General features: G+C 34.7%; 1 protein-coding gene across 5 annotated transcripts in view; it reads right to left on the bottom strand.

Annotated features, from left to right (window-relative positions):
* Scaper (S-phase cyclin A associated protein in the ER) overlaps positions 1 to 15,819 on the bottom strand; it is a 433,811-nt gene that overhangs the window by 375,052 nt on the left and 42,940 nt on the right. For all 5 annotated transcript variants that reach the window (XM_077799449.1, XM_077799452.1, XM_077799448.1 and 2 more), the window contains one exon: positions 704 to 821. In XM_077799449.1, the coding sequence (XP_077655575.1) occupies positions 704 to 821 (118 nt within the window). The remainder of the gene's footprint in view (positions 1 to 703; positions 822 to 15,819) is intronic.

Raw genomic sequence — 15,819 nt, 5'->3', positions numbered from 1 at the left:
TGAGATAGTGTGATAATTTGATGCATGTATACAACAAATAAATTGGGGTAATTAATATTTCCATCTTCTTAAAACATGTATCCTTTATTTGCACTGGGATCCTTCAAAATCCTCTCTTCTGGTTTTGTTGGCGGCAGTGGTGGTGGCAGTGTTGGTATTTTATTTTTGTGGAGCTGGGGATTGAACATGGTACCTCACACATGCTAGGGAAGCACTCTAGGCTACTTCCCAATTGTTTTTATTAAAACAAATGGTAACTTGTAAACTATAAGAATTCAGGAAAAGAAAAAAATTTAAATCTCTTGTAACTTCTCATTTGCCAATCATAATAATATAACAAGTGCAATTTCATTGTTATCTGAAACAGCAAAGCTAACAATATCACTTTTATTAAGCCATTTGTATATAAAAGCAATTAAAAATTATTTGACATATACTAATTTTCTCAAGAGTTCTAACTGTGAACATCCAACTTTCAATCTATTTATCATTTAGAACAAAATATATCCTTCCAATTTTTTCTGTTCTGTTTTGTTTTGTTTTGTTTGAGATGGGGTCTAGCTATGTTGCCTAGGCTGGCCTTGAATTCCTGGGCTCAAGGGATCCTTCTGCCTCAGCCTCCAGAGTAGTTAGAACTACAGGTATGGTGCCTGTCTATCATAGTTTACAACAAAGATGAAACCAATTATTTTACAATACATACCATCATCATCCTTGCTTTCCAATGGAACACTCCAAGCTATTAGGTTTCTTGCTGTGCGACCCTCCTCTGCAACTATTCTCCTTACTTTATCATGACTATTGGAACGCTGGAACGAAGCCTACGTATAAAAAAGAGAAAATTATTATGCATTAGATAAGTCAATATACAGACCATATTTGAGAACATTATTTCCCACATTTTCTCAAAAAGGAGACATTTAAAACTAATTTGGAATTTAGAAGGTGGTTAAACAGAAAAGAAAGTCAATCGTAATTTTTTTTAAAGCTTTTAACTTTAAAAGCTTTAAAAAATTATTTCAAGAATAAATATAATCTAAGGTTTGAAAAAGTGTCCAAAGAAACATAAGCACTGCTGTGTGTCCACATCAGCACCACCACTTACATATTAACAGGTTCAAGGGAAACAGACCACATTTTACAAACATGCTATAAATTTCCTCTGAAAATTCTCTGCACAATAAAATGTTTTTTAAAACTCCTTTTTTTTTAAAGTGAATTTCCAGGGTTGGGGTTGTGGCTCAATGGTAGAGCGCTTGCCTAGCATATATGAGGCACAGGGTTTGATCCTCAGCACCACATAAAAATAAATAAATAAAGTGAATTTCCACTCAGCTGTTAACTGCATGATTAATTCTAAGCTACTGGGATCTAAATAGTAATTACTAAAACTGACATATTTAAAATGCAAATTGTAAAACTCAAACTACTTTACAAAATGTATGTGATTTATTTCCTACTGTAGACCCACCCAACCTACAAGCAGCACTAAATGACAAGTTTAGCTCCACCAAGACCCTGAGCCAGCTGGGACCCAGGCCCAATAAAACAAACATTGGTTCCCCACTAATAAATGCAAATATGAGCCAGATGCAGTAGTACTGTCACTTGGGAGGCTGAAGCAAAAGGATCACAAGTTTGAGGCCAACCTCAGCAACTTAGCAAGTCCCTGTCTCAAAATGAAAAATAGAAAGGACTGGAGGTCTAACTCTGTGGAAAGAGTGTCCCTGGGTTCAATCCCAAAAAAATTACATATGCATGTATATATTTATCTATTGATAAATAAATGTACCTACTTGTTAATTGATAAATATTTACACGCATACACACACTACAGAAAATAACCTGTTTTTATAAGCCAAGTATGTATGGGAAGAAAGGGATCCTAAAGAATCCACATGAGCAGAGAATCCCATGCAGGCAATTGGCCTCTATATCAAACAAGTTCACCACTGGGCCCAGCATAAAATTCCAGTCCAATTAATGTGTGTTTTCATGCCCTCTCCTAATCCTTCTCAGCCTAGTCAGCATGTCTGGAATCCTTAGGCAACAATACATTCACTGGAAAAGAAGCATTTTCTTTGCAAAGAAGCATTCAAGACAGTGAGAAAATGTAAGTTGACCCTTAAACAACACAGGTTTGAACAGAGCAGATTCACTCATGAGCAGATTTTTTTTTTAATTTCCAACAATTTGAAGAAACTTAAAGACAAACCATACATCCTATAAATATTAAATTTAAAAATTAGATATGTCATGAATGCATAAAATATATGTAGACAATAGTGTATCATTTACTATCATAAATATACAAATATCTGTTATAAGAAGTTAAAATGTATCAAAACTTATACACACAGACTATAGTATTCACAGTTGAAAATGTAAACAAATGCAAAGATGCAGTATTAAATCAGAACTGTATAAAATTAAGTGAGGCAAAATTCTCAGCTCTAAATATCTACAATATTTTACTTATCCAATTCAAAATATAGTTTCAGAATTGTTAACCTATATCCCTATGAGAAACATATTTACTAACTAGATTATGGCATTTCTGTATAGATCTTGTCCTTAGCTTTTTCCTGTATTCTATGAAAGTACTGTTTTCCAAAATCATCAAATTAGTTCTTATTCCCTTCAATATGGTTATATTATTTACTTGTAATATGATACTATTTACATTCCATTTTGGGTTCTCCTCACCTAGTGGTTGATTTTTAATTCTTGATTATTTGGGGAATATGTTAAGAAAAAGCAACATATTTCTCTCAAAGGAACTTAGTAATGACTAGTATAACTTCAGAGGAAGAATAAACTCTCTGAACTCTAGAGCAAGGGTTAACAAACTTCTTCTACAAAGGGTCACATAATTTTTTTAAGGCTTTACAGCCTGTTGAGTTTAGATGCTGAATGTCTCAAAGGTTCATGTGTTAGAGAACTGGTCCCCAGAGGGGCACTATCAGGAGGTAGAGTATTATTTAGGAGGTAGGCCTAATGAGAGGTTATTAAGTTATTGAGGGTGTGTCCCTACAAAGGATTTTGAAACCCCAAGCTCATCCAGTCACTTTCTCCTTGCTTCCTGGCTGATGAGATGAGCAGTTTCCTCCACTACTCACTCTCCCCCCATTGCCATCTGGCACATCCACCAAAGAAGGCTCAAAGCTGTAAGTTCACTCAATCTCTGGAACTTCCAAAACTGTGAGCTAAAACAGACTTTTTAGCTTTATAAATTAAATGTTTCAGGTATTTTATTATACAGACAGAAAGATGACTAACACAGTCCATAAGGTCTCAGTAACATGTACTCAAGTTTGTCATTTTATGGGAAACAGCCAGACAATTGGTGAGACTGTGTGATGAGAAGCCAATTATGAGATAAACAGATATTACTTTTTATTTTGAAATAAATTCAAATTACAGACAAGTTACAAATTAGCCAAAAGAATATCCAAAATATCCTCATATTTTTGTGAGACATTTGAAATATAGTTATGATAGTCCTTGCCAGTGACACATCAATATGTATTTCTGATATGCAAGGAAACTCTCCTGTATTTCCCAGTTTTTACAACTATCAAATTCAGGATATTATCAAAATTATTACCTAAAATACAGTAATTATTTAAATTGCCCAAAGACAATACTTTCATAATATAAAAAGAACTTGATAAAATACACTAGCCCAATTCATCCAGAAGCTCTATAAACTCCGAACAAGATAAATTTAAATACCCAATCAGAGAGAAATTTGAAGATGGCAGAATGGAGCTAGGTGGCAATCCCTGACCTTTCCACAGCATACAAAGGAGGCAGTGAAGACTGATTGGAGAGAACCATAGGTTTATACCTAGATTAAGGAAATATGGAGAATAGTATCAAGTTTTTTTTTATTAAGTTCAACAGTACATGGCTTTGCTCTGAAATAATTACAGTAAATAGGGTTCAGTGGCCTCTCTCAAAGTGGTGCTGCTGCTGGCAACAGCTTAGGACACACATTGAACATTAATCCCCAGATATTCACTCAGCCCAAGGTTCTTAAGAGAAAGAAGCTCTAATCCCTTGCATAAAAGAAGCAATAATCATACCAATCAATGGTATTTTGGTATGACCACACAAGCAGCATAAAAACAAACAAACAAACAAACACCCCACAACACTTCAACACTAACGCCAATGACACCATAGTGGAGAAAATACTGGAGGAAGAATTTAGAAACTTTATGGTTAAAATGTTCAACCAGCTTAAAGAAGATATGAGGAATACACTTAGAAAGTATAGGCTGTGAAAGATCATTTCAATAAAGAGAGAGAAACCAAATGGAAGTTCTGAAAATGAAAGACTCAATAAATCAAATTAAAAATTCAATGCAAAGTGCTAGCAATAGATTAGACCACTTTGAGGCCCTGAAGACAAAGTTTTGAAAATAAAGTCAATAATAAAGAACAGATGTTAAAAGACTATGACCAGAATATTCAAGAAATCTGGGATAACATCAAGAGACTAAATATAAGAATCACTGGGGGCTGGGGTTGTAGCTCAGTGGTAGAACATTTGCCTTGCATGTATAAGGCACTGGGTTCAATCCTCAGTACCACATAAAAATAAACAAATAAAAAGTAAAGGTATTGTGTCCATCTACAATTAAAAAAAACATTTTTTTTTTTTTAAGAATCATTGGGATAGGGGCTGGGGTGGTAGCTCAATGGTAGAGTGCTTGCCTTGGATACACGAGGCCCTGGGTTCAATCCTCAGCACCACATTAAGTAAAAAATATATTTAAAAATAGAAGACTCATTGGGGTAGACCAAGGTGCCAAAATACAAAGTAAATGAAAACACAACCTTTTCAATTAAATAACATTACAAAATTTTCCAAATCTTAGGAACAAGATGGAAATCCAAATATGAGAGGCATATAAAATAGGATGCAAAAAGATCCTCTCCAAGACTCGTTATAATGGAAATACCTAATATGCAGAATAAGGATAGCATTTTTAAAAATCACATGAGAAAAACAGCAGGTCATGTTTAGAGGTAAACTAATTTGGATTTCAACTGATTACTCAATCCAAATCCTAAAACCCAGGAAGGCATGAAATAATATATACCAAGCCCTGAAAGAAAACAGGTACCAACCAAAATTATAATATCCAGCAAAATTGCCCTTCATAATTTTTGATGAAATAAAAACCTTCCATAATAAGCACAACTAAAGAATTCATAACCACTAAGTCAGTACTATAAAATATACTCAATGAAATGTCCCTTGAAGAAGACATGAAAAATAGAACTGAAAACAAGCACAGGAAAAACTTCTACTGGAAGAATAGTTTATTAAAGGGGAATCAAGTACAAATTTAGCATTAAAATCAAAATGGCAAGAAATAAAAATCATCTCTATTAATAATGTAAAAAGTCGGGCAGAGGTTGTGGCTCAGTTGTTAGAGTGCTTGCCTAGCACATATGAGGCACTGGGTTCGATTCTCAGCACCACATATAAGTAAATAAATAAAGTCAATCAACAACTAAATAAATTTTTTTAAATGTAAGAAGTCTACAAATTCTTCAATCAAAAGATATAGATTGGCAGATTGGATTTAAAAAACAAGACCCAATCAAACAATGTTTATAAGAGATTCATCTTATAAAGACATCCACAGATTGAAAGTAAAAGAATGGGAAAAGATATATCATGCAAAATGGTAGCTATAAGCAAGCAGGGGTAGCTACTCTCATATTACACAAAGTAACTTCAATCCAAAATTAATCAAAAGAAACAAAGAAAGTCATTTCATACTGATTGAAGTAATACGATATAATGACTATAAATGTTTATTTTTCAAACAGCAGTGCATAATAAATAAACCACAATACAATAACACTCTTTCACCACTGGATACACCATCCAGACATAAACTAAGTCAAGATCCTTCAGAACTAAAAAACACTATGAATCAAATGGACTTAACAGACATCTATATAATATTTCATCCATCAACAACTGAACTCACATTCTTCTCAGCAGTACATGTAACATCCTCTAAAATAGATGATATTTTAAGACACAGAGGAAATCTTAGCAAATACCAAAAAAGATAATTCCTTGCAATGAGATTAAAATGAAATGAAATTAGAAATCAATAAAAAACAGAAACCCTCTAACACCTGGAGATTAAATAATGCACTTTTGAATGACAAATGGATCACAGGAGAAATTTTAAAAATTTAGAAACTAATTAAAATAGAGATTACAACATATCAAAATCTTTGGGACTAGGCCAGGCACAGTGGTGCACACCTATGATCCCAGTCACAGAAGGCTAAGGCCGGAGGATTTCAACTTTGTGACCAGCCTCAGCAACTCAGAAAGGCCCTAAGCAACTTGCTTAAATATTGTAAAGGTTATATATCAGCAAACCCAAGGCCAACATCACATTCTACAAGAAAAATTGAAAACATTTCCTCTAAAATAAGGAAGAAGACAAGGAGGTCAATACTTTTTAAGGTGGACACATATCTTTTTACTTTATTTTTATGTGGTGCTGAGGATCAAAGCCAGTGCCTCATACATGATAGGCAAACACTCTACCTCTGTGCCACAACTCTAGACCAAGGATGTCAACTCCTACCACTCCTATTCAGCAGTCTTGGAACTCTAGCCAGAACAAGCAGGCAAGAGAAGGAAGTTATTAAGAGATACAAATAGGAAAAGAAGAAGTCAAATGATCTCTGCAGATGTCATGATCCTATATTCAGAATACCCAAAAATTCCCACCATAAGATTTCTGGAGCTGATAAACAAATTTAGTAAAGTAGCAGGATAAAAGATCAACATACATAAAGCAATTGCTTTCCTATATGCCAATAATAAATCTGCTGAAAAAGAAATTAGGAAAAATATCCCATTCACAATAACCTTAAAAAAACAAAAAGTACTGAGGAGTAAATCTATCCAGGGAGGTGAAAGACCTCTACATTGAAAATGACAGAACACTGAAAAAAAAGAAATCAAAGATGACATTAGAAAGATGGAAAGACCTCCTATTATCTTCTATGGGTAGAATATTATCAAAGTGGGCATACTGCTGGGGCTGGGGTTGTGGCTCAGCGGTAAAGTACTCGCCTGCATGCATGAGGCACTGGGTTCCATCCCCAGCACCACATAAAAATTAAAAATAAAGATATTGTGCCCACCTAAAACTAAAAAATAAATATTTTTTAAAATTGGGTATACTACTAAAAGCATTATATATATTAAATGCAATCCACATCAAAATATCAATGATGTTCTTCATAAAACTGAAAAAAAAGTTGTAAAAATAATTTGGCAGAGGAAGACACCCAGAAAAGCCAAACAGTCCTAAGAAAGAAGAACAATGCTGGAGGCTGTCATCACAAAACCAAACCTCATATTATACTACAGAGCTGTAGTAACAAAAACTGCATGGTACTAGGCATCAAAACGGACACAAAGACATGGACTAGAAGACAGAGATAAACTCACATAGATAAAGTAATCGATACTCCATAAAGGTGCCAAATACATACATTGAAGAAAAGAAGGCCTTTTTTAACAAAAGGTGCTGAAAAAAACTATATATCCACATGTAGAAGAATGAAACTAAACCTCGATTTTATCACCCTACACAAAAATCAGGTTAAAGTGAATCAAAGACCTAGGAATTAGACCAGAAAGTCTGCAACTGCTAGAAGAAAATGTAGGCCCACTCCTAACATACTGGCACACACTGACTTCTTTAGCAAGACTCCTAAAGCACAAGAAATAAAACCAAGAATCAAAAAGTGGGGCAGCATCAAATTTAAAGCTTTGGCAGAGCAAAGAAAGAACATGAAGGAGAGAGCCTACAGAATGAGATAAAATCTTTGCCACCTGCTCCCCAATAGGGGATTAATATCTAGAATATATAAAGAACTCAAAAAAGTTAACAGCAAAAAAAAATCAATAAATGGATAAAAGAATTAAACAGAACTTTCTCAAAAAAAATACAAATGGTCAATAAATACATTAAAAAAAATGTTCAGGGGCTGGGGATGTGGCTCAAGCGGTAGCGCGCTCGCCTGGCATGCGTGCGGCCCGGGTTCGATCCTCAGCACCACATACCAACAAACATGTTGTGTCCGCCAAGAACTAAAAATAAATAAATAAATATTAAAAATTCTCTCTCTCTCCCCTCTCTCACTCTCTCTTTAAAAAAAAAAAAATGTTCAACATCTCTAGCAGTCAAGGAAATTCAAAGCAACTACACTGAGGCTAGACATAGTAGTGCACACTTGTAATCCCAGTGGCTTGGAGAGCTAAGACAGGAGGATCATAAGTTCAAAGCCAGGCTTAGCAACTTAGGGAGGCCCTGAGCAATTCAGCCAGATCAAATAGAATATAAAAAAGGGCTGGGGTGTGGCTCAGTAATTAAGTGCTCCTGGGTTCAATCCCACCCACCCCCCAAAAAAAAACTATATTGAGATTTCATTTCACTCTAATCAGAATAGCAGTTATCAAGAAAACAAATAACAGTAAATGTTGGGGGGAAAGGTACACTCATACATTGTTTCTGGGACTGGAAATTAGTGCAACCATTCTGGAAAACTGGATGGAGATTGTTAAAAAAACTAGGAACAAAACCACCATATACCCAACTATCCCACTCCTTGACATTTATCTTAAAAGATCTAAAATCAGCATATTATAGTAATACAGCTACATCAATTTTTATTGAAGCACAATTCACAATAGAATAACTGTAGATCCAGCCTAGGTACCCGTCAATAGGTGAATGGATAAAGAAAATGTGGTATAAATACACAAGTGAGTTGTATTCAGCCAGAAAGAATAATGAAATTATGGCATTTTCTGGTAAACAGATGGAACTGGAAAACACCATGCTAAGTGAAATAAGCCAGACACAGAAAAAAAAAAAATCAACATTCAAATATACGTAGAAGCTAGAACAAAATAAGAAAAAAAAGAAGAAAAGGGAGAGTAAATTCCATAAAAATAGGAGATCAGTGTAGTAGAGGAAGATGAATAAGGAGGAAGGAAGAGGGACAGAAAAAAGGAGGAAAAGTGGAATGAATCTGACCAAACTTTCGTATATACATACATGAATATAACACAGTGAATTTCACCTTCATGTGTATCCATGACGCACTAATTTAGAAAAATAAATAGAAGAAAAATCAGAGTAGATGAAAGGAAATAGGGGAAGGGAGGAAAAAAGGAAAGGGTAAGTACTGGGGATTGAATTGGAGTAAATTATATTTCAAGCTTTTATAATTATGACAAAGTGAATCCCAATATTATATATAACTCAAATGAATTTTTAAAATTCTAAAAAAAATGTAAACCAGGTGGGGTGCAGTGGCACACACCTCTAATCGTGGCTACTCAGGAAACTGAGGCAGGAGGATCACAAGTTCAAGGATAGCCTCAGCAACTTAGCAAGACCCTGTCTCAAAATTAAAATTTTTTTAAAAAGGACTAGAGATGTAGCTCAATGGCACAACGCTCCTGGGTTCATTCCCTTACATCCCACACTCAAAAAAAAAAGGTACACCAGAAAACCTGAATTTTAATTTTATTCTGACATAAGCAAGTCTACTGAGAGCCTTAAATAATAGTCTTTTTATTGCAAATATATATAACAAAATATATATGTTTATATGTGTGTATATACAAATGTATAACTGCTGTGTGGCATACCTTTAATACCAGAGGCAATGATAAAAATAATGGCTGATATTTATTGAGGGAAAAAAATACCTAATCACATTACAGAAAAACTGATAACCTAAAATAAAGAGAAAAATCTTAAGAGTACACAGAGGATAGGAAAATAACAACTCACTGCCTTTAGAGAAACAGCAATAAGGTTAACAACTTTGCATTGTATAGGAAGTAATAAAAGTAATAACTTATTACAAAATTATTTCTTAAAATATCAATAACTTATTGCCTATTCAATGGAACAGTAGAGTCAAAATCCTGACTGAAGGAGGTTCAAGGAGAATAATGAGGACTGAGGCTGTAGCTCAACGGCAGAGCACTTGTCTAGCATGTGTGAGGCGCTAGATTCAATCCTTAGCACTACATTAAAAAAACACTTAGAATAAAGGGATCCTTTCCAACTACAACTACAAAAAATGATTTTTATAAAAAGAGGTATAGTGAGAAAATGGAGATCAAACAATAAATCTAAAAAACACTTTTGAGTTCTGTCATAAAGAACACAAAGGGTTTTTTCCTAACATAAAATAGTTTTAAGGTCTGGGGCTGTAGCTCAGAGGTAGAGTGCTTGCCTAGCACATGTGAGACACTGGATTCAATCCTAAGCACCACATCAAAATAAATAAATAAAATAAAGATATTGTGTCCATCTACAACTACAATATATTTTTAAAGGAGTTTTAAAACAGGTGATATAGATCATATTTTTATGTTGATGAGAGTGATCCAGGAGAAAGAAAAATTGTGTTGTTAGTAAAGAGGGAATAATCTCTTGGGTGCTAAATCTGTGGGTTGCAAGAACTGAATTTAGTGCACAAATTAATGAACTAACCAATCCAAACTACTAGAAAAACAAAGAGTGACCCCCTCTACTTTCATACTCTTCAATGAGAGTCTAACCCATATTTCCCTTGCCAAAACTTAAATTGTTTACATCTTTAACACAAACACTGGTATCGACAATTCCTTCATTCTTCTAATCTTGCCCTGGATATCCACATAGCATCTACTTACCTAATTAAGCTTTCAACGGAATTCATTATTCTGACTGCCGTCCAGCTCCTCTGTTCCATGTATATTTGCAAAATTCTCCAGCCATCTCTTCTCTACTTTATTGCCATATTTTCCAATGAAGAAACACCATAAAACCTCTTCCATTAGCTTAAACACATCTTCCAGTGACTGTAAGTTCTAACTTACATTGCCATCTATTGTTTAGGTTACCGAAGCACCATTGTAACCAAAAGCATCTCTACTTGTTCCTGGCCAAATGAACTAGTTTAAATAGATGTACTACTTCCAGCTCTATTTCAGATAACTCCCTTATACAAACAGAAAATCTTTTATAGATATATATCACGTCATAAAATTCACTATTTCAGACGTTAGATTCTAGTTCAAGAGTTTTCGTTAATTAACGTGTTTCCGAAAACTAAAATGGATGGCCACAAGATACCAATGTTCCAGTAATACTAAACAAGAAATTCAAATCTAATATTCTTTTTTCTATTAAAAAAATTCTTGGGGCTGGGATTGTGGCTCAGTGGTAGAGTGCTCGCCTAGCACGGGCAGGACCCGGGTTTGATCCTCAGCACCACATAAAAATAAAAGCATTGTGTTGTGTCCATCTACACCTAAAAAATAAATATTAAAAAAAAATTCTTTCTTCCACTTTACCATAAATTTTGCAAAGTTAATTCTTTTGTACTTAGTACACACAGAAATATATTCAAAAAAAGTTACCACCTCATATGTAAAAACATTGCTATTCATCTTACTATATCTGAAACAGATGTTTTCTATAATAAATGCTAAATTATTCCTTTCAGTAAAAACTCAAAGTCTAATCATTTTTACTAATCCAATTCCTGTGAAATGTCAATAGTAACTTAAACATAATAGTTTTAAGTATTTTATTCTAAGTGTCAGGGTTTGAAATTCAATAACTTTATAGATACCTATTTCAAACAGAATTTTACATAGGTTCTTTTCTTACAGGAGACTTAAACAAAATGTATATATTTTCATCCAAAGTCATAGTGTGCCACCTAGTGCTACATGAAGATTTTACAGATGTTTGTTCAAATACTAAATGTTTAAATTAGTTTCAATTAAAAGCAACAAACTTCAGTGCTGAATAAAAATTTTAATGTTCAAATCTTGCAATATACAAAGAAAGCAAGTATTCTGAATGTTTACCAAACAGTCTATTTTTCTGAGACTTGCTCCCAGGCTGAAAAAAGAAACTTCCCACTTTCTTAGTTCACAATAAAACTAAATAATTTCTATTTTAACAACCTTTCCCATAACCTTAAAATGATAACAAACTTTGTTTGCTAAATTTTTATGTTCGTGCCTCCAGAAAACTTGACATACTTGCTTCGAAATCCATCCATGCTTACCCATAAAATGAAATTCCAAGACCTTTTTTAAAATGGTTTTCTGGCTTTCCAGATAATTCAGTAAAGAATCTTCTCTTCAATTCTCACTACCAAAGTCCTTCCTATTTTTGAGTAACATGAAGACAAGATTACCAATCAGTGGATACCCAGAGTACATTAAAATTCTAAAAATGACACTGTTTGCATAGATTCTTTTTCTTTTTTTTTTTTTTATTGTTGGTCATTCAAAACATTACATAGTTCTTAATACATCATATTTCACAGTTTGATTCAAGTGGGTTATGAACTCCCAATTTTACCCCGTATACAGATTGCTGTATCACATCAGTTACCCTTCCATTGATTGACATATTGCATTTCTCTTGTCTGATGTATTCTGCTGTCTGTCCTATTCTCTACTATCCCCCCTCCCCTCCCCTCCCCTCCCCTCCCCTCCCTTCCCCTTTTCTCTCTCTACCCCTTCTACTGTAGATCATTTCTTCCATTTGTATTATCTTGTCTTACCCCTCCTTTCCTCTTATATGTCATTTTTGTATAACCCTGAGGATCGCCTTCCATTACCATGCGATTTCCCTTCTCACTCCCTTTCCCTCCCACCTCTCATCCCTGTTTAATGTAAATCTTCTTCTCAAGCTCTTCGTCCCTACCCTGTCCTTGTTTACTCCCCTTATATCAAAGGAGTCATTTGGTATTTGTTTTTTAAAGATTGACTAGCTTCACTTAGCATAATCTGCTCTAATGCCATCCATTTCCCTCCAAATTCTATGATTTTGTCATTTTTTAATGCAGAATAATACTCCATAGTATATAAATGCCACATTTTTTTTATCCATTCATCTATTGAAGGGCATCTAGGCTGGTTCCACAGTCTTGCTATCGTGAATTGAGCTGCTATGAACATCGATGTTGCAGTGTCCCTGTAGCATGCTCTTGTTAGGGCTTTAGGGAATAGACCGAGAAGGGGAATAGCTGGGTCGAATGGTGGTTCCATTCCCAGCTTTCCGAGAAATCTCCATACTGCTTTCCAAATTGGCTGCACTAATTTGCAGTCCCACCAGCAATGAACAAGAGTGCCCTTTTCCCTGCATCCTCTCCAGCACTTATTGTTGTTTGACTTCCTAATGGCTGCCAGTCTTACTGGAGTGAGATGGTATCTTAGGGTAGTTTTGATTTGCATTTCTCTGACTGCTAGCGATGGTGAGCATTTTTTCATGTACTTGTTGGTTGATTGTATGTCCTCCTCTGAGAAGTGTCTGTTCAGGTCCTTGGCCCATTTATTGATTGGGTTATTTGTTATCTTATTGTCTAATTTTTTGAGTTCTTTGTATATTCTGGTTATTAGGGCTCTATCTGAAGTGTGTGGAGTAAAGATTTGTTCCCAGGATGTAGGTTCCCTGTTTATCTCTCTTATTGTTTCTTTTGCTGAGAAAAAACTTTTTAGTTTGAGTAAGTCCCATTTGTTGATTCTATTTGTTAACTCTAGCGCTATGGGTGTCCTATTGAGGAATTTGGAGCCCGATCCCACAGCGTGTAGATCATAACCAACTTTTTCTTCTATCAGATGCCATGTCTCTGATTTAATATCAAGCTCCTTGATCCATTTTGAGTTAACTTTTGTGCGCGGCGAGAGATAGGGATTCAGATTCATTTTGGTGCAAATGGATTTCCAGTTTTCCCAGCACCATTTGTTGAAGATGCTATCCTTCCTTCATTGCATGCTTTTAGCCCCTTTATCAAAAATAAGATAGTTGTAGTTTTGTGGATTGGTTACTGAGTCCTCTATTCTGTACCATTGGTCCACCCGCCTGTTTTGGTACCAGTACCATGCTGTTTTTGTTACTATTGCTCTGTAGTATAGTTTGAAGTCTGGTATCGCTATACCGCCTGATTCACACTTCCTGCTTAGTATTGTTTTTGCTATTCTGGGTCTTTTATTATTCCATATGAATTTCATGATTCTTTTATCGATTTCTACAAGATATGCTGTTGGGATTTTGATTGGCATTGCATTGAACTTATATAGGACTTTTGGTAATATCGCCATTTTGATGATGTTAGTTCTGCCTATCCATGAGCAGGGTATATTTTTCCATCTTCTAAGGTCTTCTTCTATGTCTTTCTTTAGGGTTCTGTAATTTTCATTGTATAAATCTTTCACCTCTTTTGTTAGGTTGATTCCCAAGTATTTTATTTTTTTGGGGGATATTGTGAATGGAGTAGTTGTCCTCATTTCCGTTTCAGAGGATTTGTCGCTGATATACAGGAATGCCTTTGATTTATGCGTGTTGATCTTATATCCTGCCACTTTGCTGAATTCATTTATTAGCTCTAATAGCTTCTTTGTAGACCCTTTTGGGTCTGCTAGGTATAGAATCATATCATCTGCAAATAGTGATAATTTAAATTCTTCTTTTCCTATTTTTATGCCTTTAATTTCTTTCGTCTGCCTGATTGCTCTGGCCAGTGTTTCGAGGACTATGTTGAACAGAAGTGGTGAGAGAGGGCATCCCTGTCTTGTACCAAATCTTAGAGGGAATGCCTTCAATTTTTCTCCATTCAGAATGATGCTGGCCTGTGGCTTATCATAGATTGCTTTTACAATGTTGAGGTATGATCCAGTTATCCCTAATTTTTCTAGAGTTTTGAACATAAAGGGATGCTGTACTTTGTTGAAAGCTTTTTCTGCATCTATCGAGATGATCATATGGTTCTTATTTTTAAGTCTATTGATGTGGTGGATAACATTTATTGATTTCCGTATATTGAACCAACCTTGCATACCAGGGATGAATCCTACTTGGTCATGGTGTATAATTTTTTTGATATGTATTTGAATCCGATTCGCCAGAATTTTATTGAGGATTTTTGCATCAAGGTTCATTAGAGATATTGGTCTGTAGTTTTCTTTCTTTGAAGTGTCTTTGTCTGGTTTCGGAATCAGGGTGATGTTGGCCTCGTAGAATGAATTTGGAAGTTCTCCCTCTTTTTCTATTTCCTGAAATAGCTTCAAAAGTATTGGTGTTAGTTCCTCTTTAAAGGTTTTGTAAAACTGTGCTGTATACCCATCCGGTCCTGGGCTTTTCTTAGATGGTAGTCTTTTGATGGTTTCTTCTATTTCCTCTATTGTTATTGGTCTGTTTAGGTTGTCTATATCCTCCTGGCTCAATCTGGGCAGATCATAAGACTCAAGGAATTTATCTATGCCTTCACTATCTTCTATTTTATTGGAGTATAAGGATTCAAAGTAATTTCTGATTATCTTCTGTATTTCTGAAGTGTCTGTTGTGATATTGCCTTTTTCATCCCGTATGCTAGTAATTTGGGTTCTCTCTCTTTTTCTCTTCGTTAGCATGGCTAAGGGTCTGTCAATTTTATTTATTTTTTCAAAGAACCAGCTTTTAGTTTTGTCAATTTTTTCAATTGTTTCTTTTGTTTCAATTTCATTAATTTCAGCTCTGATTTTAATTATTTCTTGTCTTCTACTTCTTTTGCTGTCGTTTTGCTCTTCTTTTTCTAGGATTTTGAGATGAAGTATGAGATCATTTATTTGTTGGTTTTTTCTTTTTTTGAGGAATGAACTCCAAGCAATGAATTTTCCTCTTAGAACTGCTTTCAATGTGTCCCATAGATTCCGATATGTTGTGTCTGTGTTTTCATTTAACTCTAGGAATT

The sequence above is a fragment of the Urocitellus parryii genome, chromosome 6, assembly GCF_045843805.1.
Source record: "Urocitellus parryii isolate mUroPar1 chromosome 6, mUroPar1.hap1, whole genome shotgun sequence".
Taxonomy (NCBI): domain Eukaryota; kingdom Metazoa; phylum Chordata; class Mammalia; order Rodentia; family Sciuridae; genus Urocitellus; species Urocitellus parryii.
This window is presented reverse-complemented; position numbering and strand designations above follow the sequence as displayed.